The sequence below is a fragment of the Diuraphis noxia genome, unplaced genomic scaffold (genome assembly GCF_037042655.1).
Source record: "Diuraphis noxia isolate RWA-SAM2 unplaced genomic scaffold, SU_Dnox_SAM2 contig0002, whole genome shotgun sequence".
NCBI classification, from domain to species: domain Eukaryota; kingdom Metazoa; phylum Arthropoda; class Insecta; order Hemiptera; family Aphididae; genus Diuraphis; species Diuraphis noxia.
In genome coordinates, this window is record NW_028301712.1 from 49,290,424 (window position 1) to 49,317,291 (window position 26,868).

Sequence of the window (26,868 nt, forward strand, 5' to 3'; positions counted from 1 at the left end):
AAACGGGGCTCTACATAGGCAACCACCATTGAAACTGAGGGCAACGAGTTTTAACCATATTATCATTAAGTTTCCTGTATTATCATTTACAGTATTTGATTAGGTATACTATTAATAGGAATTATGTATGTTTTTCGAGTTAAACATGATTTATTATTCCTTGCAAATAATTTATTACTTTATAATTTAGATCAGATCTAAAACATGTATATAGAATTAGGGGATATTGGTTAAAATTCATAGGCATGCGCAGAGTTTCAAGTCAGGGGCAGCGAATATTTTTACCGGCCCATACCTACATGGGTATTAAGTTAACATTTTTAAGCTCAAAATCAAAATTTAACCTTTGACCTTTAAATAAAAATATTTTAAACGATAATCATTGGTTAATCATAGATTGTTTTTGCTCAATACCGGTATACCATATCAAAATTAAAAATACATCAAATATCAACAACACATTATTCTTTATTATTATAATACGGTTATATAAGTATTATTATGTTATTATTATATAGTTCGGCCCATACAAATATATTCAAACCGTCCAGGGGCAGCAAGAGCACACCTTGCTGTCCCTGTGCGCACGCCTATGTTAAAATTGGTTCAATAATAAAAAACAAATATATTATTATAATTAGCTATTAAACACATGGGCATGGAGGATTTCCATATGATTATTTATTATTTAATTCATCAAAATAATAAATTTATAAATATACCTACAATGTATACAATGATAAGGTTTCAAATAATTTTTATTATTATTTTGTATCTGTTTGATTATTTAAATACAATAATTATACATAAAACCAGAGTAATTTTTATTTTTATTTTTTTTACCTAAACATTAAAAATGGTTAAGTGCTGTTTTGTACCAGGGTCACACTGGTTATGCTTTAGATGTCAAACAACAAAAATCAATTGGATTAAAAAATAAAAGTTTATTTAAAGCATCCAAAGTAAAAAAAAAAAACAAAATATCTTAACCTTATTTATGAATAATAATTTTCCTATTTAATTATTTGTTAAATATGTTATTTAGAATACAGAGCTTTTAGCAAGATGGCATAGAGCTATACCTAGAAGAGACAAAATGCTTACAGAAAAGTGAATTGCATTTCGAAGAGAATTATATTCTACTTTTTGACGAGACTATCTTAAATGATGGAACAGTCAATAAAATTAAAAGAATTAGACTCATATTAAAAGCAGGGGCAGTTCCTTCTAGTGTTTTTTTTTTAAATTTTGATTATACGAAATGTAAACAAAGTGCTATTATAAATTATGTGATAACGTAAATTCCGACTCTGGATTTACGGTTCAAATAATTGGGTATATAGTATTTTATAAAGCATTTGATTGTGACTATTTACCTATTCTAATTTATAGTTTATCGGAATTATAATTCATTTCAATATTTAATATGGCCTAATAGCTTTTTTTTAAATGTTATTCAATAAATCGTTACGCGGGCATTGCGGCAAATTTATCATACCAGTCCAAAATGTTAGTGGCCCTTCGTGATTCTCTCGAATGCTTTAATGGCCTATCCCGACCTGGTTATTTTAGTTGATCTAGAATTGGTCACGTACCTGGGAAGGTTTTAATATGTAATGCATTATGACTAGTGGTGTTTTGGAGGGTATACGCGGGTATACGACGTATACCCGTGAACCATCTTGGTGATTTAGCGTATACCAGGGTTTTTTTTAGTGTGCAGTGAGACACATTTTGTGCAGTGAGAAAAGTAATTGTACAGTGAAAATTGTTACTTTGTGCAGTACAAAAAAAGAATTTCAGGGTGATAGGTATATATTATTCTATATTATAAAACAATAATTAAGTAAACTTCAAAAAAAAAAAAAAAAATGTTTCTATTAAAATTAATAATTGATTATAATATTTGAGTACAATAATTATACTATCTTAATATAATTCCTTATTATTTATTCAAGTATTGAAAATAACCAAAACTGATATTTATTTTTCATCTCTATAGTTAAACGATTCCCTTCTGTATAGATCTTGAATATTATATATAGAATATGTTCCTTTTTATATTTACTGGTATTAAGTTGTAGTGTTTTGGATCTAGATAATCTATGAATTTTTGACCAAACACTTTTATAGAATACTCCATTCTGACATCAAATGCTCTTTTTTCTCTTTTAATTATTACCTTTTTCATATCAAGCAAGGATTCAAAGTTTTTAATTATATATATAGTAGTTATTTTTTATATACAGACTAAAATGGTAACACATCTAATAACTTAAAGTTTTCTTTAGTTGAACCAATTAAAGTATTTTTACTTAAACATATGCTAAAAATTTTTCTTTGTAAAAGCGGTAGTGATCTATTTTTGAGTATTTAAATTATTGTCTACTGGAAGATAATCGGGAAATAAATGCCGCACCGTGTGGACGCGTATTTGCCGCGTGGCAAAAGCTGCTCCGTCTGGACGCGCCTTAACATAAACAAAAAACATATTTTTTTACTTGAATGTACATGGCTATAGGTCCTACTTACTTTACACGACTGTACATTTTTTATTTAATCTATTCAAACAAATTTTAATTTAGGTACTCAATTTAAAAATTATAATTCAAAATCCACTAAGTTCTTTTTTACTCAATTTGCCAATATTTTAATTTTTTTTTAATTTTAATTATAAAACCGAGTTAAATAATAATTGTTTCATTAATTGTTATAATTATAATTTTAGTTATTACAGGAATATTGAAATCACACCAGAAGAAATATTAGATGAAATGGCAAAAAGCCGAGAAAAATAGATCTTCTGTTATAATTAAATTATACTATAGCCATTTTCAGTAGTAACTAGTAGTAGTAGTAAATATATCGTGTTAACATATAATGTTTTAAATATTACTTCAATATAATTATGAACCCCCCCCCCCCCCATAAAAAATCCTGTCTACGGCACTGGGGGGGTGCGCCAGAAAAATGTTTGCCTACAGGCGCGAAATATCTTAATCCGGTACTGGACATCACCTATTATATTATTAGAAAAATAAATTACCAAAATCGAAAGAATATGTTTTGTCTGTTGGTTCTACGTGATAAAAAAAAAATTAATTAATCTAACTGTATAATAATTATAACTAGCTATAAAAAGCTTAGTTAAAACAATACAACGTTGAAACTGAATAACTTAATAAGTTAAAAACAAAAATAACTTGCTATAATTAATTTAAGAAGTTAAAATAAATTAACTTTTTAACAAGTTAATGCCCACCATTTACTAGTGGTACCATAGACGTCGACAGATTTTACAATTTCATTGGTATATTTTACACTGTTTTTAAAAATAATAGTAAATATAAGAGTATTCAATAGGTATTTCATACTGTTATTAAACATTTATTACCTGGCGGTTGTGCACTAGTGATAGATAAATTAGTTCTAACATAAATTTATTCTAACTACCGTGTAATTTTTTTGATTTTTGATCTCGTAGATCTTTTAATTTTCTCTTCATTGAACCACTTAAATATTTTTATGACATTTTAAATTATTAAGAATAATTAACAATTTACTAATAAATATGATTGACGTATATCGCGGGACTGAATGCACCACGCAACTATGCAAGACAACGTCTATAAATTTCAATAGTATTATATTGCGATTATTACCTAGTAATATACTAATATTTTATTGTATTATTATTATTTAATATTATGAGATTATGACGATAATATGATGACAATTAGATTTTAATATCCGCAGTGTTCATTAAAGCCATCGTTTTCGCGAAATCCCATTCTACATTATAACCCACCAAAATATCCCCAAGTAAAATTGTGCTTTCCCAATATAATAAAACAGTATCTTATAATTAATTTTATATGGCTGAAGTCGGTGGGCCCCTCTTTCGAGTGGTCCCAGTGGAAATGTTCCATTTGTTCTTGCATAAATATGACCCTGCCACAGGGTCTTTGATTCTTACATATGAAACTACCATAGCGTATAATGCTTATAGATCACAACATTGAATTAGGTACTATTCCTAATACTAATTATCCAAAATGATGGTCACTGTAAAAGTTTAAAAATATATAAGAAATGTAAACCATGGCTTTTATACATTACACAATTTTTTTTAAATGACATAGGGCCTATGTCATAGGCCATTGTTTAAGGCAATGTATTGACGTAACACTGGAATTTGTTGTCTCCGTCTTTCAAATGCAACAATGCAAATCTTAAGTGCAGCAAATCCATTTTGCTTTACTAGTTTAAAAATTTGAGTGAATGGTCAATTCAATGAGGTCATAATCGGATATTTATAATATTTTAATTTTAATGCAAATTATTCATTATTTATTATACAGAGTGATTGATTTATCAAAGAACACTCATTATTTAAAAAAGTATTGACTTTTTTCAAAATATTTTTTTACATTGTTTCAAATTCTTAAAAAACCAACGTTATTATTAAAAAATTATATTTTTAAATATTTTTTATCCTTATCATTTTTTTAAGTTTTTTACTTTTTTGAATGACAACATAGAGTTTTAATTTCATATTCCAAAGCAGAATATTTTTTAAGTATTTTGATTCATACAAATCGAATTTAGGACAAGTAGTTTATGAGTAATAAGTATTTAAAGTTTAGATTGTCAGAGTGAAGTGGTACGGGATTACCCCGCAAAATGATTGTCCATTACTCCGCCTGCTTAAACTTTAAATTTAAATACTTATAACTCATAAACTACTCGTCCTAAATTCGATTTTTTGGAATTAAAATACTTAGAAAAATATTCTGCTTTGGAATATGAAATTAAAACTCTATGTTGTCATTCAATAAAGTAAAAAACTTAAAAAATGATAAGGATAAAAAATATAATTTTTTAATAAAAACGTTGGTTTTTTAATAACTTGAAACTATGTAAAAATATATTTTGAAAAAAGTAAATACTTTTTTTTAAATAATGAGTGTTCTTTGATAAAACAATCACCTTGTATTTATCATATCAATTATTTATTAATTAACCTCTCATGAAACTTGATAGTAATAACTTAATCATAATTTGTATGTGAGTTTTCTTATATAAAATAGTATAAACTAAATATGCTCATAACTCATTTAAAAACTGAACTGTTGTAAAAACTCTCATTCTTACTATCAAGTTTCACAAGCGTCAATTCATTCTAATTTTAAAACCAACGAAGCTAAACGTAATATACTGAGCTTACATTTGTTATGTTATACAAGTAAACGGAGATAGCAAATGCAAGACTTAGTGTTATGTCCTCTTAAGTTATCTAGTTCCCATTTTACCCTTCTAGTCAACTGGTTAAATTTTTTTTAAATTTATTCATTTCTGGTTTTCTGTCATAATGTTGGTTACCAATGTAATAGCATCCAATTTTAATCGAGCATATCCATATAAGAAATATTAATAAGATAATATAATGAGTACAATTCATGAAAAATGAGTACTATTATTTTTATAAAAGTTATACATAGATTTAACTGAATGGTTGTAGGAGATTATCTTTAAAAAAAACTTAAAGACTGTTAATAATTTACTAATAATACCCAAACATTTTAATAAAAACACATTAAATATAGTTAAAAGTGGATAAATATTAAATTATAATAAAATACTGTCTAGTACTAGTAGATACCAATATTTATAATTTGTGACTATTTTCATTCAAACAAAAAGGTAAACAAATTGAAAAAATGTTTAATTGCTAAAGCTTAAGTTGTGTATAACTTACAAGTCGTCAAATCTATTACTGGTCAACGAGAACCATAATTTATATAACTTTTTATCAAAAATCAAAACACTCAAAACTGGACTCCAAACCAAACAAGGTAAAAAAAAACCGAAATTATTAAAACACATTTTGGTTTAATGCTCACAGATTGCTTGAAATACATTAAAAATACATACACATTTTATCATGTTTGCCATTTTTATAGCAAGACATAAAATATATGTTATTTAATTATAATTTGTAATTGTTGAATACATTTAAATTTTTTAGTCAGGGTTCACATATATTTTTATGTTACTACATGTTTATTCCACCTCTTAATATTTTTACATCATCCACAGGTCGATCATTTTTATCCGTTTCTACCATGCCCATTCTTTTGACAACATTCATACCAGAATGAACACGACCTAATAAAAAATACAAAAAAAATTAATTAAATTTTTGTTATTTAAAATGTGTTAGATTCTTAAAATCTTTCAAATAATTGTATAATAATGTTGTATCAACTTTCAAAAAAAAAATAACTTTAGTACTGTGCAAATATTACATTTTTATACACCCCTATGACTTTCAAAGAGTATAAATGTAAAAAAATGCATATTATTGAGCTGTGAGAGATGTTTTTTTAATAAATGGACATTATCCCCCTGGTTGTTTTTGGTGTAGTAGGACATTTCAATCTAATCCATTTTTGATGCAGAAATTTTCCCCCATTTTTTTAAAATTCTTCCTACTTAATAATATTATATTATTTATCATTGATTATTAAATTATTATTTTTTAATTTTTTTTTCATAAGATCTGTACCAGTTAACTAAAAAAATGTTAGCAAGAAAATAATAAATAATATTTAAAAAAAGTTAAATAAAAATATAATAGTACAATAGTTTTTGATCAACTGAAGTATTTGAATACTAAAAATGTAATTTTAAATACAATTAATAGATAGTTGTTAATAGATCATATATATAAATAAAATATAATTAATAATTAATACAAATGGCAAGAAATTCTGACATAAAAATAAAACAATTTGTAAAAAAATTTTTAGTTCTGATTTTTTTGTTATTCCTAAACACATATTTTTTAGTCTTTATCCTTAATTATTTATTTCTATTTTTTTGTAAAAACTGTACTAGTTTGGACATTTAACAATTTAATAGTTACATGAGGAGTATATATTTATTTTGATCTCTGGGGTCCTTTAATGAACATCTAAATACTTATATACAATTACTTACCCCCTTCGTGCGCAAAGGGGGGGGGGGGTTAACCCCCATGGCCAAAAAAGTTGTGTTATTCATTTTTAGTCTATTGCCTATAACTATTCAATATTTTATAATCCTATTTGTAATAATGCATAACTTTTAATAATAAATATAAATATGTTATAATACTATTTGCTAATTATTGATGTATCTATTTTATACATTTTTTTTCAAAACACCCCCCCCCCCTATTATTCAATTATGTGCACGGGCCTGTACTATTATATTTTTATTTCTAATATTATTTATTATTTTTTTATTTACATTTTAGATAACACCTGAACAAAGGCTATAAAATAGTAATTTAATATATGACGATTAACAATACAATATTATTAAGATGTAGACTTAAAAAAAGGGTGGAATGATTGCATCAAAAACTTTATCTGATGATTCTGATGAAAAATGTCCTACTACATTGAAAATAGCCTGGGGGGGGGGGGGAGGAAGTCCACGATTATTTTGTTTCATATACTTTTATAGTTTTATTCATCAATTCTAAAGGTATTACCTGCATTATGGTATGAAAAATAGACAAGTATGGAGATCATAAGCGTGCGCACGGGGGAGGCAGGGGAGGCGGTTGCCTCCCCTGCGAGATTTTCCTCTACACCAAAATATAATATTATACCTACCAATTGGAGAAAATCGGGTGGGGGGATTGGAGTCTGGACCTCCTTAGATAAAGTATTGCCTCCCCTGCCAAGAATATAACCTACGCACGCTTATGATGGAGATTGATTATAAATAGTATTCTTACTATACATAGTTATTTACCTTAGACATTTAAAAATATGTTTTAAAAACCATCAAAAATAGTTATTAAATTAAATTTTAGATCAATACATTTAGATTTTACAATGATGTGCATTTTTATAATTCTATTTTGTGTATTGAAATGTAGTGGACTTATGCTTTTATTTTTAACATTAAGGGTGTTTTAGGAAAAAAAATTGGGTTTGATTGTATTTAAGTCGAAAATGCACAGAACTTCACGAAATAATCAAGAAAAACAAAAAAAAATAATACAAAACTTTAAATTATAAGCAAAACTAGATGATGAACATTTTTTTTGTTTTTTCTGTAGCTTTCTCAAAAACACATAATTGATGTAACTTAACTAAATATTTATATGATGCTAATATTTTACAATATAATTTTTAAATATTTTCACTATTTAAGAGACATTTATAGACTTTTTTTAATAGACATAGATGATGTTTAATTTTTATTTATTTCGGTGGGTTAAAAAGTTTGAAAATTTGTTACATGGTTCCTCATAAGGTCTTCAAACAACAATTGAAAAGTAATAAAACATATATTCACAGTAATTTTTTTAAGTGTTAAGTTCAAATTTTGAAGAAAAAAACTACTTTATGTTATAATAATCATAATTTTTATATTTGACCAGTGAGTAGAAGCAGAGTATCACCATAACTATATATGAACTAAAGAACTAATTAGTTATCATCAATAAGTAAATACTTGTAGCTTTTTATGATATCAGTTTCTATTAATTTTATTTGATTCTCTAGTAGTATTAATTTGTATATTTACCAAATATTGTATGTTTTTTATCTAGCCATTGTGTTGGTGCTAATGTTATGAAAAATTGTGAACCATTTGTATTAGGTCCCGAGTTAGCCATAGACACAATACCTGCTCCTGAAATAATAAAATAAGACATTAAATATTTATAGAACAATGGAATTCAAAATGTACATTGGACAACAGTGGCATTATTATGGGGATATATTCTCCAAACAGCCTTTTTTTTTTTAAAAAGACTTATTATTAGTTATTACTAAACCATTTACCTAATTTAGGTAATAAATAATAATAAATTAATATAATATTATGATCTATACAATTTAATGAACAAGTGGGAATTTGGAACATATTCCCTAATTATTAAAATTATGTAAGCTTATCCTACCTCAGAACTAATTCCTAATTACACTACTGTTGTCCAATATTGTTCAAATAAAAAACTTATAATTTAACCTGTATGTCTAAGATCATCATGAATTTCATCGTCGAAATGAATACCATAAATTGATGAACCTCCTCTGCCAGTGCTAGTAGGATCACCACCTAAAATTAAAAAAAAATTATATTTTATTTTATTTTCTCTCGGTTACATATTATGGTATGAGAAAGAATCCAGGCAGAAATAAGTATTTAATATAGGTACAGCCACTAAGTTAGTTCCTGCATACTATTGCATGAAATAATCGTTGAACTTTTTTAATGAATAATTAGTATATAATAGATAATAAAAGTAATGCAAATATTATAATTTGGCTTCATGTAGGTAATTTTTTTTATTTTTAAATAACATATTTTAAAAATTTTCATTGATAGGTTAAATTACTTTCAATAATTTTTACTTAAAAGTAAAAATCTACTAATTATTTAAGTATTTAGCATGATATTTATCTTTACATTACAAACATTTCACAATAAGCTTGAAAAAAAAATCAGATAGGTAACAAGCAGATCATAAAATAAAAGCTTTATGGATAATAATAAATAATTTGTAACTAGGTATGTATAATTTATTTAATATTTTAATTTATCAATGAAGAGTTTACATTTTACCATGTAATCAAATAAATTATTTACGTACTTACAATAGTATCTTAATGCACAAAGATTATATAAACAGTTTTAACATTAAATATATCACAATCAAAATGTATCTCAGTAGCACTGAACACTATAGGTTTACAGTTTGTACATACAAATACAAAGTAACTAGTAAGTAACATACAAGTAGGCACTTATAATAATGTAAGAAAATTTCTAATTAAACCATTATAGTCAGTGAAACCATATAAAATTTATTGTGTTATAGATAGTAAAGTAGGTAGAATAATTTCAGTACAAACAATAAATTTGTTTTAATTTTAAACAAATGGAATTATGAAATAGCACAGAAATAAAAACGGATGTAATTTTAAGCCCACAGTATAATTTACTTAAGACATTCATTTATCATACCTAAATGAAGAGAAATATAAGTCTTCCTTTATTTAAAATTTTAATCAACATTAAATTCTTACCTTGAATCATGAAATTACGAATAATTCTATGGAATTTTGTATTGTTATAATAACCACGTCTACAAAGTTCTGCAAAATTACGACAAGTCTCTGGAGCATGATCCCAGTATAATTCAATTGTTATTTGACCCATCCTAAAGTTAACAGAGTAGGTAATTAAAATTCCATAAATGTTTATGTTGTTAGATTATTACGAAGTCTCAATAATTGCAAATTGTGGTTTCCATGATTTGTCTGGGATACCACCAGCTCCATGGATCATTACTGCATCTTTCATGTTTATTATTTTATTAAACTTTATCACAGAATGACTTATTCAATAATTATCTTTTGGCTCAGTGTGGAGTTACGATTCTACAATTTTGCCAGTTTCTGCAATGATATAATTAAAATTAAAATCATTAAATACATGGATAAATAAGGATGTAAGAACACTAAGATTCATACCAAGTTTAACAAATTACAATAATATCATTTACATTTAAAACTATTTCCACGGCGGTTTGGATATAAAGGTAATTGAAAAATCTAGTTATACAACTAGGTACCAATAATATTTCTTTTTTGTGCCTATTGTAGTCTATAGACTATAATAATAAGCAACATAAATATCAATTAATGATTTATTGATTTCCAAATTGGTATTCACTTTTACTGTTAATTTACAAAATTACGATTGAAGGTAGTAAATCACTAAAGTAGTAAGTACTAACTACCAAGGTGATACTACCTAGTATCTTAAATCACTATAAAGTATAAACAAAAAATTAGTACTATCTTAAATTGTGTTAACTCATAACCACGGCTTAAGATATCTTAAACCGTGCTCATAACCGTGGTTTGGATTTTTCTACTGATAATTCATATCACTTGACATTTTGTTATCAAATATCATTTACCAGACAATTACTAATTAGGTTCTTTATATTTGGCTATTGGACAGTAATGGACACTTGGACACTAGTTAATGAAAAAATAATTCATAAATTTCATCATTATTTTTAATTTTAATTTTGGGGATCATGTCTCTTAATTTGTACACTAATCAAGTGTGTTTATTGGGAATTAAAAACATATTCAAGTTTAAATTACATTCAAAATGTATTCACAGGTCTGTTGCAGCTAGAAAAATTACACCTCAAGAAGTAATTTATTTCTTATTAAAATATCTACTATCCTATTTCTTAAATTATATATAATATATATGTATTTAATTATAGGTGACTGCGATTTTAAGCTTTAATGAACATATTTATGAATTCGAACAGAATTTGGGATCTATTAAAGCATATGAAACAAATCAACTGGAATCAAATGTTCCAATTGAAGATGCACGTGCAGAAGCTAAATGCCTTTTAACATCTGGTTGGTATGTTTGAATATATATTTTATAAGTTAAAGTTACTTCAAACTTATTCATCATTATTATGTCAGAAATGTAAAAACAAGGTCTTAGTAGCCTATTGTAAATTGTTTATGAATATTTTGAATACCAGGTTTTAAGCTCTAAATTTATTACAGCTAAATTATTTTAAACATACTTTTTATAATATTAATTATGATTATAATTTAAAATTAGAAGTAATATTATACTAGAACTCGTAGTTATTGTTCATCGGCAATTTACAATTTAATAACATTTAAAATGTAATTTAAAAGAAATTAGTCATTAGTTTTGTTTAATAATTTTCTACTTATAACAAAATTAGATTTACTTTATTAATTATATTGAAGATAGTTACTTAATTGATAAAAGTGTATTTCAAAATTGATATTAAACTAATGGATGTGGCATTGAATAATAATCTGTTAGCCAACACAACTAATTATTTTGTTAACCATAGTATCATTGTATCTCTTTTCACTGATGTTTTAATATCAATTTATTTTACACTGAGAAATGTAAGTAAGAACTACTGTTTCTCTCTGTGTTAGGTTAGCCCAAAAATTTACTATGTTGAGCGAATATAGGAATGCCATATTTATATGTTTGATGTTGACAAGATATTAAAATTTCAAAAAAATTAATACCTATGGTTTTTAATTGTTTAGGTATGTTGTTTGGAGTATTTGATGGACATGGTGGCGCAAGCTGTTCACATGTAATTACCAAACGTTTATTTGATTACATTTGTGTAAGTCTGTTGCCCAAACCACTACTTTTAGAATACTTAGAATCTGGAAATCAGCTTGTTGAAATGCGTAATGAGACATTTGATTTAGTTGGTGAATTAAAAACCTTATATGCTCAAAGTCTGAAATCATATGTACTTAAATTAATAAATGAACGCCAAGAACACCAGTTTAAAATGAAAGATGCATTAGAAAAAGCATTTTTGCAACTAGATGAAGATATTATGGCTGAAGCAAGATTAAATATCAATAGTGAAGTTGATAATTTGACATTGAATGTTGGGTTATCTGGATCTGTAGCATGTGTTGCTCATATTGATGGACCTCATTTACATGTTGCTTCAACCGGAGATTGTTTGGCTGTAGTGGGAGTTTATACAGATGACGATACATGGATAGCTAAGGTAGATCAACTTTTTTATACATGTTATTCCTTTAAATATACTGAATATATTTGTGTGTTTAAATAGGTTATGGTTGAAGAACATAATACTGATAATTTAAATGAATTTAATAGAGTGATTTCTGAACATCCGTCTAATGAAAAAGACACGGTTATAAAATATGAAAGGCTTCTTGGTCAGCTAGCACCATTAAGAGCTTTTGGAGATTTAAGGTTGTTAACTTTTAGACAAATTAGTAATGATGTATAATTAATTTTATAAAATATCTTTCATTATTTATATGTATTTTATTATCTGATGTTTAAAATATTAGATATAAATGGTCAAGAGAAATGTTAACTGAATACATTGTTCCTAAATTGGGAGAAAATTCAATACCACCTTATTATTATACACCTCCATATTTAACTGCTAAACCTCAAGTTGCTCATCATCATCTTCAACCGAGAGATAAATTTCTAATACTTGCTACAGATGGCCTTTGGGATTTTATGTCTCCGTTACAAGTAATAAAGATTTTTGTTTATGCTTTTATTTAACCTACAATCATTGCTTATATCATTGTTTTGTAAGTAATAGGATATCATTACAAATTAATTGCTAATTAAAATTGTAATACTACTCAGAATTAGTATTAGCTTCTCAAAGCCCAAAGGTGTAATTAAATTAATTATTTTAACATTTCAGGTTGTTCGTTTGGTTGGAGAACACATGAGTGGAAAAGTAACATTGACACCACTTAAGTTACCTAGAAAAAATATGAAACTAAGTGACATAAATAATTTACTTTTACAAAGGCGAGATAGTTTAAAAAGAAAACCAGTTGATGCAAATGCATGTACACACTTAATACGTAATGCATTAGGGGGTTCTGAATATGGTGTTGAGCATGCTAAATTATCTCAATTACTAAATTTGCCTAAAAATATTTCTAGATCATTTAGAGATGATATAACTATAACTATTGTTTATTTTAACACTGAGTACTTAAGACATCCTCAATCTTAAGGTGGATAATTTTGTTTTCATGTTTAATATGTTTAATGATATATTGTATGATTTAAAAGAAGACTATTACCTTTATATTTTGTTACATAAAGAACTAAATAAATATTAAATGTGTTAATAATCGGTAATTAATTTTGTATTATTATTTTATTGAATCGAAATTAATCACCAAATGAATGTAATTGTAAACATTGGCATACTCAGAATCAGATCATACACATTGAGTTTATCTTTTATGTATAATTTAAAATAAGATAAACATTCAGTCAGTAGTGGCTTTTTAAGACATTTTTGCTTGATTTATAAAACAAAATTTGGTTCTGATCGCCTCCTTATTTATCTCAGAAAAATCTTAGAAATAATAGCTTTATTTCTTTTACCCAGCAAATACTAGAGACTTTTGAACTATACCAATCTACCAGTTTAAAATTGTCATAAAAAATCTTTCTCATTGAGTTATTTTTGTACTACTATGCATTTAGTGATACATTTGACTGGGATAATAATTTTTAAGGTATTTAAATTTAAATAAATTTCTCGAAGTATGAAATTTTAAAACTCATATTGTTGTTTCTTAATGTATTTAGCAATTATTTATTATTTATAAGTTAAAAAAATTTACTTAACCTAAATCCAGTGCATTAATAACTGGGTGTCAGTATGCATGGTGCACAAAACCTAGATTGTATTGAGAGTCCATTCAGCTCTTTACAAATTCAGTAAAATATTAATTTTTTCTTTTCTTACTGTAGCTTTCTAATAAGCCGTGGTTTTTCTAAAGCTATAAATTAATAAACAATAACTATAAACTATTGAAATTTATATTATTTTTTATTCTTCACCTATGTTAGTTATTCAAAGTTTTTGATATTTATGTTATCATGATTATTGGTGCAAATTTTTAGTGCTAAAAATGGTTATTGAGAAAGTTAAGAACTGTGGTGATAGTAATTAGTACTTAATAAATAATAATTGAGAACAAAACAAATTTATAAGTCAATTAATGCATCAAATACCATTTGTTCTTTTAAAGTTCCAACAATGTGCAAGTAAGTTCTCTGATCATTTTTGTAGTTGATTCACTTCCCAGTGATTAAAAATATTTTATAGTAACTATAATAGATTTAATTAATATGATATTACTAAGGCAATCTATTTATTTTCGAGAATTTCTGTACGACTGTATTACATATTATACCGTATGTCTGTAGGTACGAGAGGGGAACAAACAGTAGATTGCAAACCAACGGTCAATTTAGAAAATTTCAAAGTCTAACTACTATTGTTTAAACTTATTATTATACATTTAGTACACACACTTACATTGTTAAATAACATTTTCTTTTCTCACATAAAAAATTATAAAAGCTAAAAATTGAGCTTTACTTTCTGGCAGGGTCATCCCAAGATTATTTGGGGTCAGGGCAAATTAACGTGAGAGACACATTGATGTTACGGTATATTAAACAAAATCTTTGATATAATCTAAGAACAAAATACCCACTAAGATTATCAAAATTCTTGCAAATGTATTTTTCCGAAACTCGATTTCCCGAGCTCATTTAAATTCATATATTGCATTACATTTTCAATAACTTCATATAGTAATGTATTACCAAATAACATTAAAAATAAGTGGATAAGCCGTGGATGTCACTCTGTTGTACAGTATAGGTTACAAGTGGGTTACTGTAATGGATGGAATTAAATTTGAATCCAATGATATATCATTGTATACGAAAAACGATTCTAAGCGGAGACGGTTTATCTGTCTAGGATATATTATAGATTATTAAAAATTTTCAAATCTTACATTTAAAAAGGAAAATTGTTATAAATTTCTAGCTTAAAATAATTTGCGAATTTCCGTGATTTTGACGTATGTTGTCAAACTCCAAACTTTAAATGCTTCTAAAAAAAATTGTGACTATGTATTTCTTTTATTTTTCAACTGCTGTTGTAAAAATATGTTAGGAGCCTTGTATCAAATTGTCAAATTTTAGATTTAGAAAGAAAAACTTTTATGAATTTCTATTTAAGATAATTTGAACATTGCCGTAATTTTTACGTATTTAGTCAAAATTTGAACTTTAAATGCTTATTAAAAAAAATTGTGCCTATGATGTATTCTAATAATTTTTTAATAACTATAAGAATAACTTATGAGGAACTTGTATTAAATTTTCAAGTATTTTGATTGGACCAAAAAAAATTTTATCGACACCAAAAATAATTTTCAGAAAAATTAAAATTTCAGTCTATAAATACCTCAAAAAAAAAAATCAAAATATTTTGAAAATTAAATCATGTAAAGAAAATGTCAATCTAAATAACTGGTAAAATTTTCAAGTATCTACGACTTATACTTTTTGAGTAATAACAAATGTTTAAAATCGTTTGAGGATAAATCGTTATCGTTACACTATTTCGTAAAAATTTTAATTCCTATAATGATGCTTCGAGTTTTCTCTATAGCTACTTGAAGGAAAACTTATGGAAAACTTAGTGTTGTATTTTTAATCTTTATTTATAAACACAAACATTTTTATGATTTTTCAACTTAAAAATTACTTGCAAATTATAGCATTTTCGACAGATTTCGTAAAAATTTGAACTATAAACGCTTATTAAAAAAAATCGTGACTAACGATTTTTAATTTTTTTTAGCTACAATAAGAACAACTCATAAGGAATCTTGTATTAAATTTTCAAGTTTTTTTGGCATCCAACATTTTTTTACCGACACTTCAAAAAAAAAAAATTTCAATGGTCTATAAATAACTCAAAAAAGTCAAAAATTCTTGAAAATTAAACTGTATATAGATACCACTGACATAAACATTTGGTGAAAATTTCAAGTATTTATAGTGATTAGTTTTTGAATTAATAAAATCGATTTGGTCAAAAACTGGTTTTGTGTAAAAAATTCCAGTTTTTCTGTCATTTTTTTTTGTTTTTCTCGATTCCTTTGAAAACTGTTGGAAAATGTTTACTTTTGACCTCTATAATGCAGCAAGGATATTCAGTTTTACATCGAAAACCACCCCAAGGTTGAAATTGAATCATTATTTCGACTAGTTATGCTGTACAGTGTACATAGACACAAAAAAAAAACACACATCATTGTAAAGTCAATACAATCATCATTTCGTTCAGAATTTAATAAACTAATAATGATCGAAAATTGCATATGCCTATAAATAGTTCAACTTAAGTCAAACATTTTTGAAAATTGCATGGTGGATAGAATATACTTATATAAACATTCGGTGAAAATTTCATGGATCTATGATCATTTGTTTTAATGTTACATCAAAAACTAAAATCGATTTTGCCGAAAACTGATTGTGCGTAAAATTTCCCGTTTTCCCCTTAATTTTTAGATTGTTTATCCCGGTTATTTAGAAAAATATTTCTGATCTAATAAGGTACTGAAGTCGAAAATCGAAGCATTTTTACTGCCCCAAAACATGATGACAAACACAAAAAAAACCATGGTAAAATCAATACATTCCTCGCTCCACTCATCAGAATCTAAAATACAATTTATTCCAAATAATTAGAAATTGTGAATTTTTCTAAAAATATTGTCTGCGCCGTTGTAAATTATTAGCATCATTATTGTAATTGAGCAGCAATATGATAAAGATTATAAGAATACATATTAATCTATTGTAATAATATATAATGTAATTTTATAATATAGGAACATTTAAGTCTCATTAGAAAATAGCTCAATAATGATGACAGTTCACCATTATTATATATTGTACAGTCTCTATCTATTACGGGCAAAGTATACAATTTGGTCATTTTATACAATGCCCTTCGTATATTGGGCAATATGGATAAAACTATTTAATTGTAAAGTATAAAGCATTTTATTCAATTTATTTTGACAATAAACATGATAATATATAATATATTATTATCTAGGACCTAGGTATACCTATACTTATATATACTAATATATTATATTACTTATTAGTTATTAGTTATTGCAAAAGGTTTCTTTTAAATTCTAAAATTTGAAAATTTGATATAAGGCTCCTAACATATTTTTACAATAGCAGGTGAAATATAAAAGAAATATATTGGCACAATTTTTTTTTTTTACAAGCATTCAAAGTTTGAATTTTAACAACATATGTAAAAATCACGAAAATCAAGAAAATTCGCAAATTATTTTAAATAAGAAATTATTAAAAAAATTTCTTTTTTATAAATCTAAGATTTGACAATTTTTAATAATCTATAATGTATCCTAGACAGATAAACCGTCTTCGCTCAGAATCGTTTTTCGTATACAATGATATAATATCATTGGATTCAAATTTAATTCCATCCATTACAGTAACCCACTTGTAAACTACTTTACAGCAGAGCGACATCCATTTACCCGCTTGTAACCTACTGGCTACTGTACAGTAGAGCGACATCCACGACTTACCCGCCTTTTTTTTTGACATGATTCGCAACTATTTAAGTATAACATAAACATATTATTATCTCTAGTGATATTTTTGTACTTTGTATTTACCTCGTGTTCCATTCTGTTCCGACCACCGTGTCCAATTGATAAATGAGCATCGTGTATAATATCAAATAACTCTTCATCGTGTACATAATATTTAATTAGGTACGTTATTTTCAGATACTGGTGCTTAGTGGTACAATATACTTGTTAACATCAGCAACTTTTAACACGTCGTATTTTTTTTAAAGTTTATAATCATTCGGTTGGTTCCTTTTTTTAAAAATTATTCTTTAGTTGAATTTTATGCGAAATTAGTTCATCATATTTAAGCTTTTTCAAAAATGAAGTATTTGAACCTTTTTTTTTTACAAATCATTTAAATCTGCATTAAACTTTTCCATATTCAATTATAACTGCACTATACAAGCGATTCGCGGTTACTAAATAGTTAATTTTACGAGAATTAGCACATATAGGTAAAATACTAAAATGTCATATCTATCTATTATGGCAGTAATGCATTATACGATAATAACACTTCAATCAAATAATAATAGTGACTGCCCGATAGGCAATAAGTCGATAAGAAGAAACCAAAAAACTGATCCAAATCTACAGATAATAATCCAACCTTGGTTGTATTATTTTATACTCAATAGTAAAAACACTAAAAACTAATTCCTACCTAATAATAGTAATATAATATAATATTAGTATAGGTATACCTAGATAATATATATTTTTATAGATTATTATTATAATGTTTATTGTCAAAATATAATGAATAAAATGCTTTATATTTTACAATTAAATAGTATTATCCATATTGCCCAATATGGCAATATATGAAGGGCATTTTATATAACGCCCGGGTATTATATAAAATGACCAAATTGTATATGTACTTTGCCCGTAACATCTACACCATAGACATAATTTATTATGTCTATGATCTACACTAACAGTATGATGTATTGATGTTAATTTGTTTGAAAATTCAATGTGGAACCCTAATTTTTATGAACTTCATATTTTAAAACAAAGTCTTAGTTTTCTTTGAGATAATAGATATTATTTATTGTTAAAATTAAAATATAATTTTATGAAACAGGACATATTTAGATTTACTTGTGTAAATAAATATTAAAATATTGTTTCTGAAATCTTAATCTTGTTAAAAATTAGATAGGATATATTACAGTTCCATGGGAATACTTAACTAATATCCTTATTTTGTAAATTTAATAACTCATATATCAAAAATATAGATCAGCAATTCCCAACCTGAACTAAATCACTAAGTTTTTATACTAGGATTTTTTGTTAGTTTAATAAATAAAATAACTAATTTCTTTTTTTGCCTCTTATTATAAAATATAAAAAAGGTAAAAATTCATAAATTATTTTTATTTTTAAAAAATTTTTTTTACATAACTTCTCTAAAAAATTTTTAATTTTGAGGGCCACAATCTAGCTTAGGGATACAAAAGAAAAAAAGTTTAGAAACCGATACTATAGATTATTGAGTGTAATAGATAACTTTGTTCACTATACTACATACACAGTAAGATCATGACCAGTTAATATGGGAAATAACCAGTTTTAGAGAGAGAACTAATAACGATCTTAACATACGCGGGGTATATAGAAGAAATGTTTTTAAAAGCGAACCTATCAGCTAATTTTTAAGTTTATTATTTACCAGTTATAACCACTGTTAATTTTTTTTTTTTATATTTATTAGGATCTTTTAATATTTTTTTTTTAAGTATAAAATTAATAAAACTAGTCTATAATATATGGCTTTTTAAAATTGTAAATTAAAATATATTATGGTTTACTAATATACATATAATAATTAATATATATTTGTACAGATTTTAACAAACTTTAAGTATAATAGTTGCTATAGCATCATAGTGAATGGTTAAAAAAATACTTCAAATTTCAATTTCACGAATTCAGGCCATGATATCATTCAATTATGATACTACCTAAATGTATCATTTGGACTTTATAAAATTATATCAATATAGTTTAAAGTAACATTGATAGTTCTAAGTATTTAATTCAGAAAATAATTTTGTGCAGTAAAATAGTAAATAGTTTTATACATTTTTAACTTTTACTGTATTTGCCTATACATAACATATAAAATATTCATATCTATAAGCATGTTATAGATGTGGTTATATTGAATAACATGTTATAAGGTAAAGTAGACTATTTAGTCTTTTATACAAAAATTTTTTTAAATTTATTAAATAGGCAGAACTAGAAAACACCAATAAAGTATTTATGAAAACTGATTAAAAATTTAAATTAAATTATTTATTATTACATAATATCTAGACAATATATTAAAAATAAAAATTTTATAAATAATATGTATAGATGATAAGGATAACATTATAATTAGATACAAAGTTGGAGAAAATAATTTTATTAAAAAAAAAAAAAATCATGTCTTGATCAATTAGAAAATAGATTGGTCAAAATTAAACCATTTCCATCTTATTTATTTGAACATTTATAGCTGACTTATCCTTCTTGACCAAAATCCAAGGTAAACTTATCCAATTTCTTCATATCATCATCATTAACTGTAGGTTTAGATGTAGCCAATGATCGTAACATATCACTCTAAAAGTAAAAATATACAATATATATATTTAAAAATTAAAAAATTAAAAATATATCAGCAATTTACCATAGATACAGCAGGTTCAAGTAGTTTATCACTGGGGACATCCATAAATGACATTTCGATGGCACCAGGACTACCTGGAGAACATGGTGTTAACAAGTCATTCACAATAACATTTGGATCTGATCGGCTAGGGCCAGCTATTCGTTTAAAATGGGTAGCTGTTTGTACTTTACGTACTGGTTGCATTAATGCATCTCTTACAACTATACTGATATCTGCTCCAGAATAGCTAATTAAAATAATAAATTTTAATTTTAATTTTTTGATTTCATATTTTAAGTAAATGTTAGTGTAAATACCCTTCAGTTTTAGTTGCCAATGTCTTAAGGTCAGCTTCAGTTAGTAAATGGTAAGTGTTGCCTAAATTTTGTTTCAACATTATCAACCGAGCATGTTCTTCTGGCAAAGGTATGTAAATACGCTTTTCAAAACGTCTACGAATGGCAGCATCAAGTACCCAGGGTATGTTTGTGGCACCCAGTACAAGAATACCTTCATTATCAGTACCGACACCTAAAAAATAAATATTCAATAGCATAAAACTCAACCATATACTTTAATAGGTACTTATCTGTCATCTGTACTACTGCTGATGCACAAACTACTGTTATAATATAAAACTTGAAATAATTGTCTACAAACTAATAAAAAATTATCACAGCAGAGAGTTAAATAATAAATGTCAAAAATTACATTTTTAGTGACTAATTTGCAGAAATATTTTTCTGAAAATTTTTAAATATAGCTGTTCTGTCTCCAGATGAACTCCACCAAAAAGGACTCAAATGATTTGGAATTAATTGTAACCTAACCAATTTTGAAGATCCATAATTATTTTAACTAATAGTAAATTCTAGATAATATGAAATTGTGAGCAGCTGTAGTTGTAGCATCAGGGTGGTAGTTGAAAATTACAATTGACACACGGTAATGGGATAACAGGTAAGTACTTATAAATAATTATGACATAATTACCTTGCATTTGTACTAAAAACTCAGTTTTTATTCGTCGAGCCGATTCAGATTCATTATCTGAACGTGATGAACAAAGTGAATCTACTTCATCAATAAATATAATGCTGGGTTTATGTTGTCTAGCTAATTCAAAAAGGTTTTTGACCAGCTTTTCAGATTCACCTAACCATTTAGATACAAGATCAGAAGATGATACAGAAAAGAATGTAGAATTATTAGCTTCTGTCGCAACTGCTTTTGCTAGATATGATTTACCAGTCCCTGGAGGCTAAGACAACAATTAAAAATGCATTTTCATCAATGTTAAAATTTCTCAAAACAATGAATATAATTACTCCAAATAACAGTATTCCTTTCCAAGGGATTCTTTTTCCAGTAAATAAGTGAGGGAATTTAATAGGAAGTATGACAGCTTCTTTAAGGGCTTCTTTTGCTCCTTCTAAGCCAGCAATGTCTGACCATTTTACACATGGCTTCTCGACAACGATGGCACCTTCCAATTTATTTTGTAATTTTTTTGCTTCAGGGTCGTCTCCATCATCATCACTTTCATTTTTCTTGTCATCATTTCTTTAAATAATCATAATACTTAATATTTTTATTTGTGGTATATTACTCTATGTAAAAACTTACTTAGAGTTTGATTCTCCAGCTTTAACTGGTTTCTTTTTATTTTTTCCATTTTTTAAGTATTCTTTTAGTTTTTCAGCTCTTTCTAAATATTGTGTACAACGACCTCGAATGCTATCCTTAGCTTTTTCACCTTGGGTTTCATCTATACATTGACAAAAACAAGGCTTTAAAAAGATATATTTATTTAACACATACTGTTACATTTTATAAACTTACATTTCAGAGCATGTAAAAAATATTCAATTCCGCTTTCATACAATTTTAAAGCTTCTTCATAATTTTTATTACGGTCTTCTTCAGTTGCTTTGGTTACTAAATCAATTGCTTTCTACAACAAAATGAAGTTAAAATTTATATATAATTTTAATTTTGAAAATAGGAATGCAAAATCAGAGATCAAAGTGAAAATAGGAATTAAATAAAAATGTTAATTTCCAACGTTTAACTATATTCTTGTTTAATTTTTGATAATCATATCATTTTTGTTAACTTGCTTATTCGAAATGATACATATAAATCACCTATTTACCTACCTATAATAATAAAATTGTACTACTTCAATATCCATTTAAGAATCAAATTTGTATTGTTTTGGGTTAAATGCCCATTTAAATATTGATAATTACATATTGTACAATATTTTTAAATACCTGTAAAGTAGCAGAAACGGCCATACTATAAGCATAAAATAATTGGGTGTAAGAAGTATTAATATTTATTATTTAGATAATGATTTAGTAATTTACTTGATTAATGATTATTAATAATTAATATTCGTCATTTGACTTAATAGTAAATACTTTTATTTTTATGGAAAAATGAAAATATCTAGAAAAAAATAAAAATCCACAATATTGATAAGGATATATCCGTGCAGTGTAACCAACAACTGTGAATCTAGTGTGTCATCCGGACAACAGATGTCGTTATCCCGGGACGGATGTCGGAAAACGACGGCTGTTGTCCTATATAATTGTCTTGGGACAGTGTTTTTCCGTAAAATTCGCGTGGAAATATAAGTCGACCTTTGTTTTGGGACCGGCAACACCGGTAGAGCCTCATGGTATTTTCCGCTAAAACCGTTCACGTTGGATGACCTACTTTCTTTAAGAACCGTCGAGACGGCAAGCCTGCGTTATACGCAAAGTGGACATACGGTGTTATTGTTTTTTTTTTTTTCATCCGCAAACGAAATTATTCATTTTCACTTTTTTTTATCTCTCCCCCTGGTGCGAAAAAAAACAAAATAAATACGTAAATCCGTCCACCGCGTTCGTCGCAACCCTCCGCGTTTCACGTCGAAGCCCGTTCCGCCGTCGGGCCGTACAGCGACAACAACGACAAAATTCATCTCCGCCGCCGACGTGTACGCAGATAATATATTCTTGGTAAAAAATTTCATATTTTTCCGCCGTCGTCCCGGACGGTTGCCGTCCTGTGCAGTGAGCCGCCGCGCCAGTGTTCATAACAATACCGATATTATACATGTATCTATGACAGGCGACGTGAAAAACAAGTGCAAGTGAATGACGATGGCCTACCGACCTACATTGCCGCCGTGGTGGCCGTCAGTCGGAAATGCATCAATGCGAGCATGACGGCGCAACTGTCGGAGTACGCGACATCAGGCCCGATGGCCGGCGACGAGAACGGCGGTAGCAACGATAGCGGTGGCGGTGGTGTCGTCGTAGTCGGTGGCTGCAATGGTGACGAATCCGCAGCCAAACGACGGGTGGTGATGATCGCGTTCAAAATGGAAAACGATTGCGATGACGAAACAGCCGCCGGACCGTCGCGGGACGACTCTAACTCTGAAACACATGCTATGGTCGAGCTCGAGCAGCAGTCGTCTCCGCCGCCGTCGTTTTCGTCGGACGGTAATACAACTGGTAAGATGGCGTATATTGTGTATATTATTTTCATTGCGCTACAATGTCACAGTGTGTATAACATGTAATAAGTTACAATCGAGGGTGTTTTCCTAGATCGCGGAAAACGTGTACGGGACGGACGGACGTCCGGGTCGTTGCATCTTTCCTGGGCGGGCTCGCGGCGCAACACTTTCTCTTTTTTTGTCTCTCTCTTTCCGTTTGCCCGCTCTGTCGCCGCCTGTCCTGCGTCCGCCATTGACTCGGTCTGCTCGCCTGTCATCGTTGCTGTCGTTTATTCATTATTGCACCCGTCAGTCGTCGTGCAGTGCACCCTTCAGCATCGCGATCGGTCATCTTGTGCGTTCTAGCCAGGCGTGCCGTGCCAATAGATGCTTATCTCGTTCGGCAGATAACCGCCGCCGCCGCAGTACTGCACCTGTTGTTTGGTTGGTGGGTGGGCGGGGTGACCTTATTGGTCAAGTTCATGTACGGGAATCGCGGAGCCTTGACTGTGGACACGGTGATTAGCTATTTTGGGTCCACGTGGTCGACGTGTGTGCCGTATTGACTATTGAGTCGGTCTTCGCCGGTGGTGATGGTGGTGGCTACCGTTTACCAGCTCGGTGGGAGTCCTATAAGGATTTATACGGTACACCGTGTTGTACCGTTTTCACCTGATGCGCAATACAATGGGCCAATATATATACATGATGGTGAAGGGCTCGGGACGGGTGTGCCTATTTGGTGGTTGTTTTCGTCGCCCATTCGGCCTTGTGTCGTTTGTGGGATGGGCGTGCAGCGGTATTGTTGTCAGAACACGTCGTTTGTCGCTGCCCGCAGGGAACAGGTTTTCCGCCGTCGTTCTTTCACGGTGTGTGTTTCGACCGGCGACCGTAGTCTAGATCCTAGACAGATGCACTAGGTGCCCAGATCCTTTGGTGGACAATTAATACGTTCCTTGTATTATCGTATTTAGTATAATATTATACTCATATAGTAACAAAATCATACATCGTATATGGTTTTAATCATACTTAATTAACAAAAACTTGTACAACTGAGAAGGGCTGCTTGCTCTTTCTCATAGCGATAATTTACAATGTTTAACCGTTCATCATGCCCCGTGTCATTGCAGAAAGTAGCAGTAGTATTGTATTTTGTTACTCATAGTTTTATGACTTTATAAAGGATGGAGAAACGATGGTTTTTGTTCGCACAGAACTTCAGAGTGATATAGAAATTGACATTTTGAGTAACATTTCATCAAGAGGTAAAAGAGATTTAATAATGACGCATCGCAATGGTATGAGTTATGGTAATAGGTTATAGATTTTTATACAATACATCGATATCATTGTTTATTTTACGACGACACACAAACTGGTTTGTAAAAACATTTTATTGCCAATAAACAATAGTCGTTGTATGGTAAGGACTTGTTAGTAGCAGTAGTATATCCTCGAAATAGCGAGTAAGGAGCATAATAATATATTTTATACTTCATTTTAGGAAAATAGGAAATACTAGTTGATGTTGGAATTTTTAATACTAATTTGCCTAGCCTAACCTAACCTGATTTGCTCATTATTTTAGACGATCGCCCACTAAATAAATAATATCCACTGTTATTATAGCATTTGTTAAATTAATAGAAATAAATACCGAATCGATGTATAAGGACTTCGTTTATTACTATATCACAACATATTTTAGTTTGATTAGCTTATTTTAAATAAAAAATACGTCGTATTCATAATTATCAAGCGAACGCTTGTTTGGGTTGGATTCATTTGGATAATTTAATGGCCTAGGACGTTGGTATTTACAATTTTTAATTGCAAGTTCAGGTTACCATTGGTACAAATTAATATCCACTACAATTAGGTAGGTAGTAGGTATTCATAGATTTATATTAATATTAAAAATGTTATTTTTTTTACATCTGCTTTGGTACCTAATGAAAAACAAAAACAAATTAAAATATTTTAATTTTATACATGCTGCATAATTTTTCGATTTTTGGCATATGTACAACGCACTTCCGGTATTTAATACCAGTACATCTACCTATATTGTTAAATTAATCGGTAGTACCAGTATTTTAAGATTAATGTTTTGTAAACGTAATTCGTTAATATACATGTATTAACTTGGTTGAAATACTCAAAAAATAACACGTACAAGACATTTTTTTAGTTCTTAAATAAATTACCTATATGTATTGTGAGAAAAGTATGTTGATCAATGTTTTTAATATAAGATTAACTAAAAACATTTAAACAAAAGAAATGATATACCCACGTATTTATAACTTATTATTGACCAGGTATATATACATTTAGAGTAATTTACTAATATTTAACATTTTAATGTTATCAATCAAAAATAACTGAATAAAAATGTGTACAGAAATATCATAAAGCCAAACAGCTTTATAATACCTATAAATATAATATATTTTAATAGTATAATACTTTTCTCTGTATTAGTATTAGTATTGATTATTGAATAAAAAATGAAAACTTAATTTGTAAATAAAAAAAGGCGTTTTGAACTCCCTAAG

At 27.9% G+C, this 26,868-nt stretch overlaps 4 protein-coding genes across 7 annotated transcripts in view; 2 read left to right on the top strand and 2 right to left on the bottom strand.

Annotated features, from left to right (window-relative positions):
- Nucleotides 1-5,872: 5,872 nt before the first annotated feature.
- Nucleotides 5,873-18,341, bottom strand: Cypl (peptidyl-prolyl cis-trans isomerase-like 1 Cypl). 3 transcript variants are annotated; one of them, XM_089220214.1, is made up of 6 exons: nt 18,180-18,341; nt 10,289-10,466; nt 10,095-10,228; nt 9,034-9,123; nt 8,587-8,694; nt 5,873-6,168 (listed from the first exon to the last, which is right to left on the bottom strand). In XM_089220214.1, exons 2-6 carry the CDS (start codon nt 10,369-10,371, stop codon nt 6,056-6,058), a joined length of 528 nt encoding a protein of 175 aa, XP_089076340.1. In that variant the 5' UTR covers nt 10,372-10,466; nt 18,180-18,341; the 3' UTR covers nt 5,873-6,055. The 3 variants fall into 3 exon arrangements, with proteins under 3 accessions (XP_089076340.1, XP_015369047.1, XP_015369046.1); XM_015513561.2 differs by lacking the exon at nt 18,180-18,341 and adding an exon at nt 10,574-10,817; XM_015513560.2 differs by lacking the exon at nt 18,180-18,341 and adding an exon at nt 10,542-10,817.
- On the top strand, nt 11,006-13,767 carry Pdp (pyruvate dehydrogenase [acetyl-transferring]-phosphatase 1-like protein, mitochondrial). 2 transcript variants are annotated; one of them, XM_015513563.2, is made up of 6 exons: nt 11,006-11,239; nt 11,315-11,459; nt 12,147-12,631; nt 12,698-12,843; nt 12,945-13,137; nt 13,319-13,767. In XM_015513563.2, exons 1-6 carry the CDS (start codon nt 11,117-11,119, stop codon nt 13,637-13,639), a joined length of 1,413 nt encoding a protein of 470 aa, XP_015369049.2. In that variant the 5' UTR covers nt 11,006-11,116; the 3' UTR covers nt 13,640-13,767. The 2 variants fall into 2 exon arrangements, with proteins under 2 accessions (XP_015369049.2, XP_015369050.2); XM_015513564.2 differs by lacking the exon at nt 11,006-11,239 and having other exon boundaries at nt 11,328-11,463.
- A 2,084-nt stretch (nt 18,342-20,425) lies between the features above and the next one.
- Nucleotides 20,426-23,257, bottom strand: Vps4 (vacuolar protein sorting 4). The gene is made up of 8 exons (XM_015513559.2): nt 23,085-23,257; nt 22,651-22,762; nt 22,435-22,576; nt 22,137-22,371; nt 21,802-22,069; nt 21,126-21,339; nt 20,827-21,055; nt 20,426-20,759 (listed from the first exon to the last, which is right to left on the bottom strand). The coding sequence occupies exons 1-8, from the start codon at nt 23,106-23,108 to the stop codon at nt 20,658-20,660; spliced, it is 1,326 nt and encodes a 441-aa protein (XP_015369045.1). The 5' UTR covers nt 23,109-23,257; the 3' UTR covers nt 20,426-20,657.
- Nucleotides 23,258-23,480: 223 nt separating this feature from the next.
- The window catches only part of ftz-f1 (ftz transcription factor 1), a 67,376-nt gene continuing 63,988 nt past the window's right edge, over nt 23,481-26,868 (top strand). Inside the window, exon 1 of the mRNA XM_015513565.2 lies at nt 23,481-24,323. Within this exon, the coding sequence (XP_015369051.1) occupies nt 24,029-24,323 (295 nt within the window). The 5' untranslated portion in view covers nt 23,481-24,028. The remainder of the gene's footprint in view (nt 24,324-26,868) is intronic.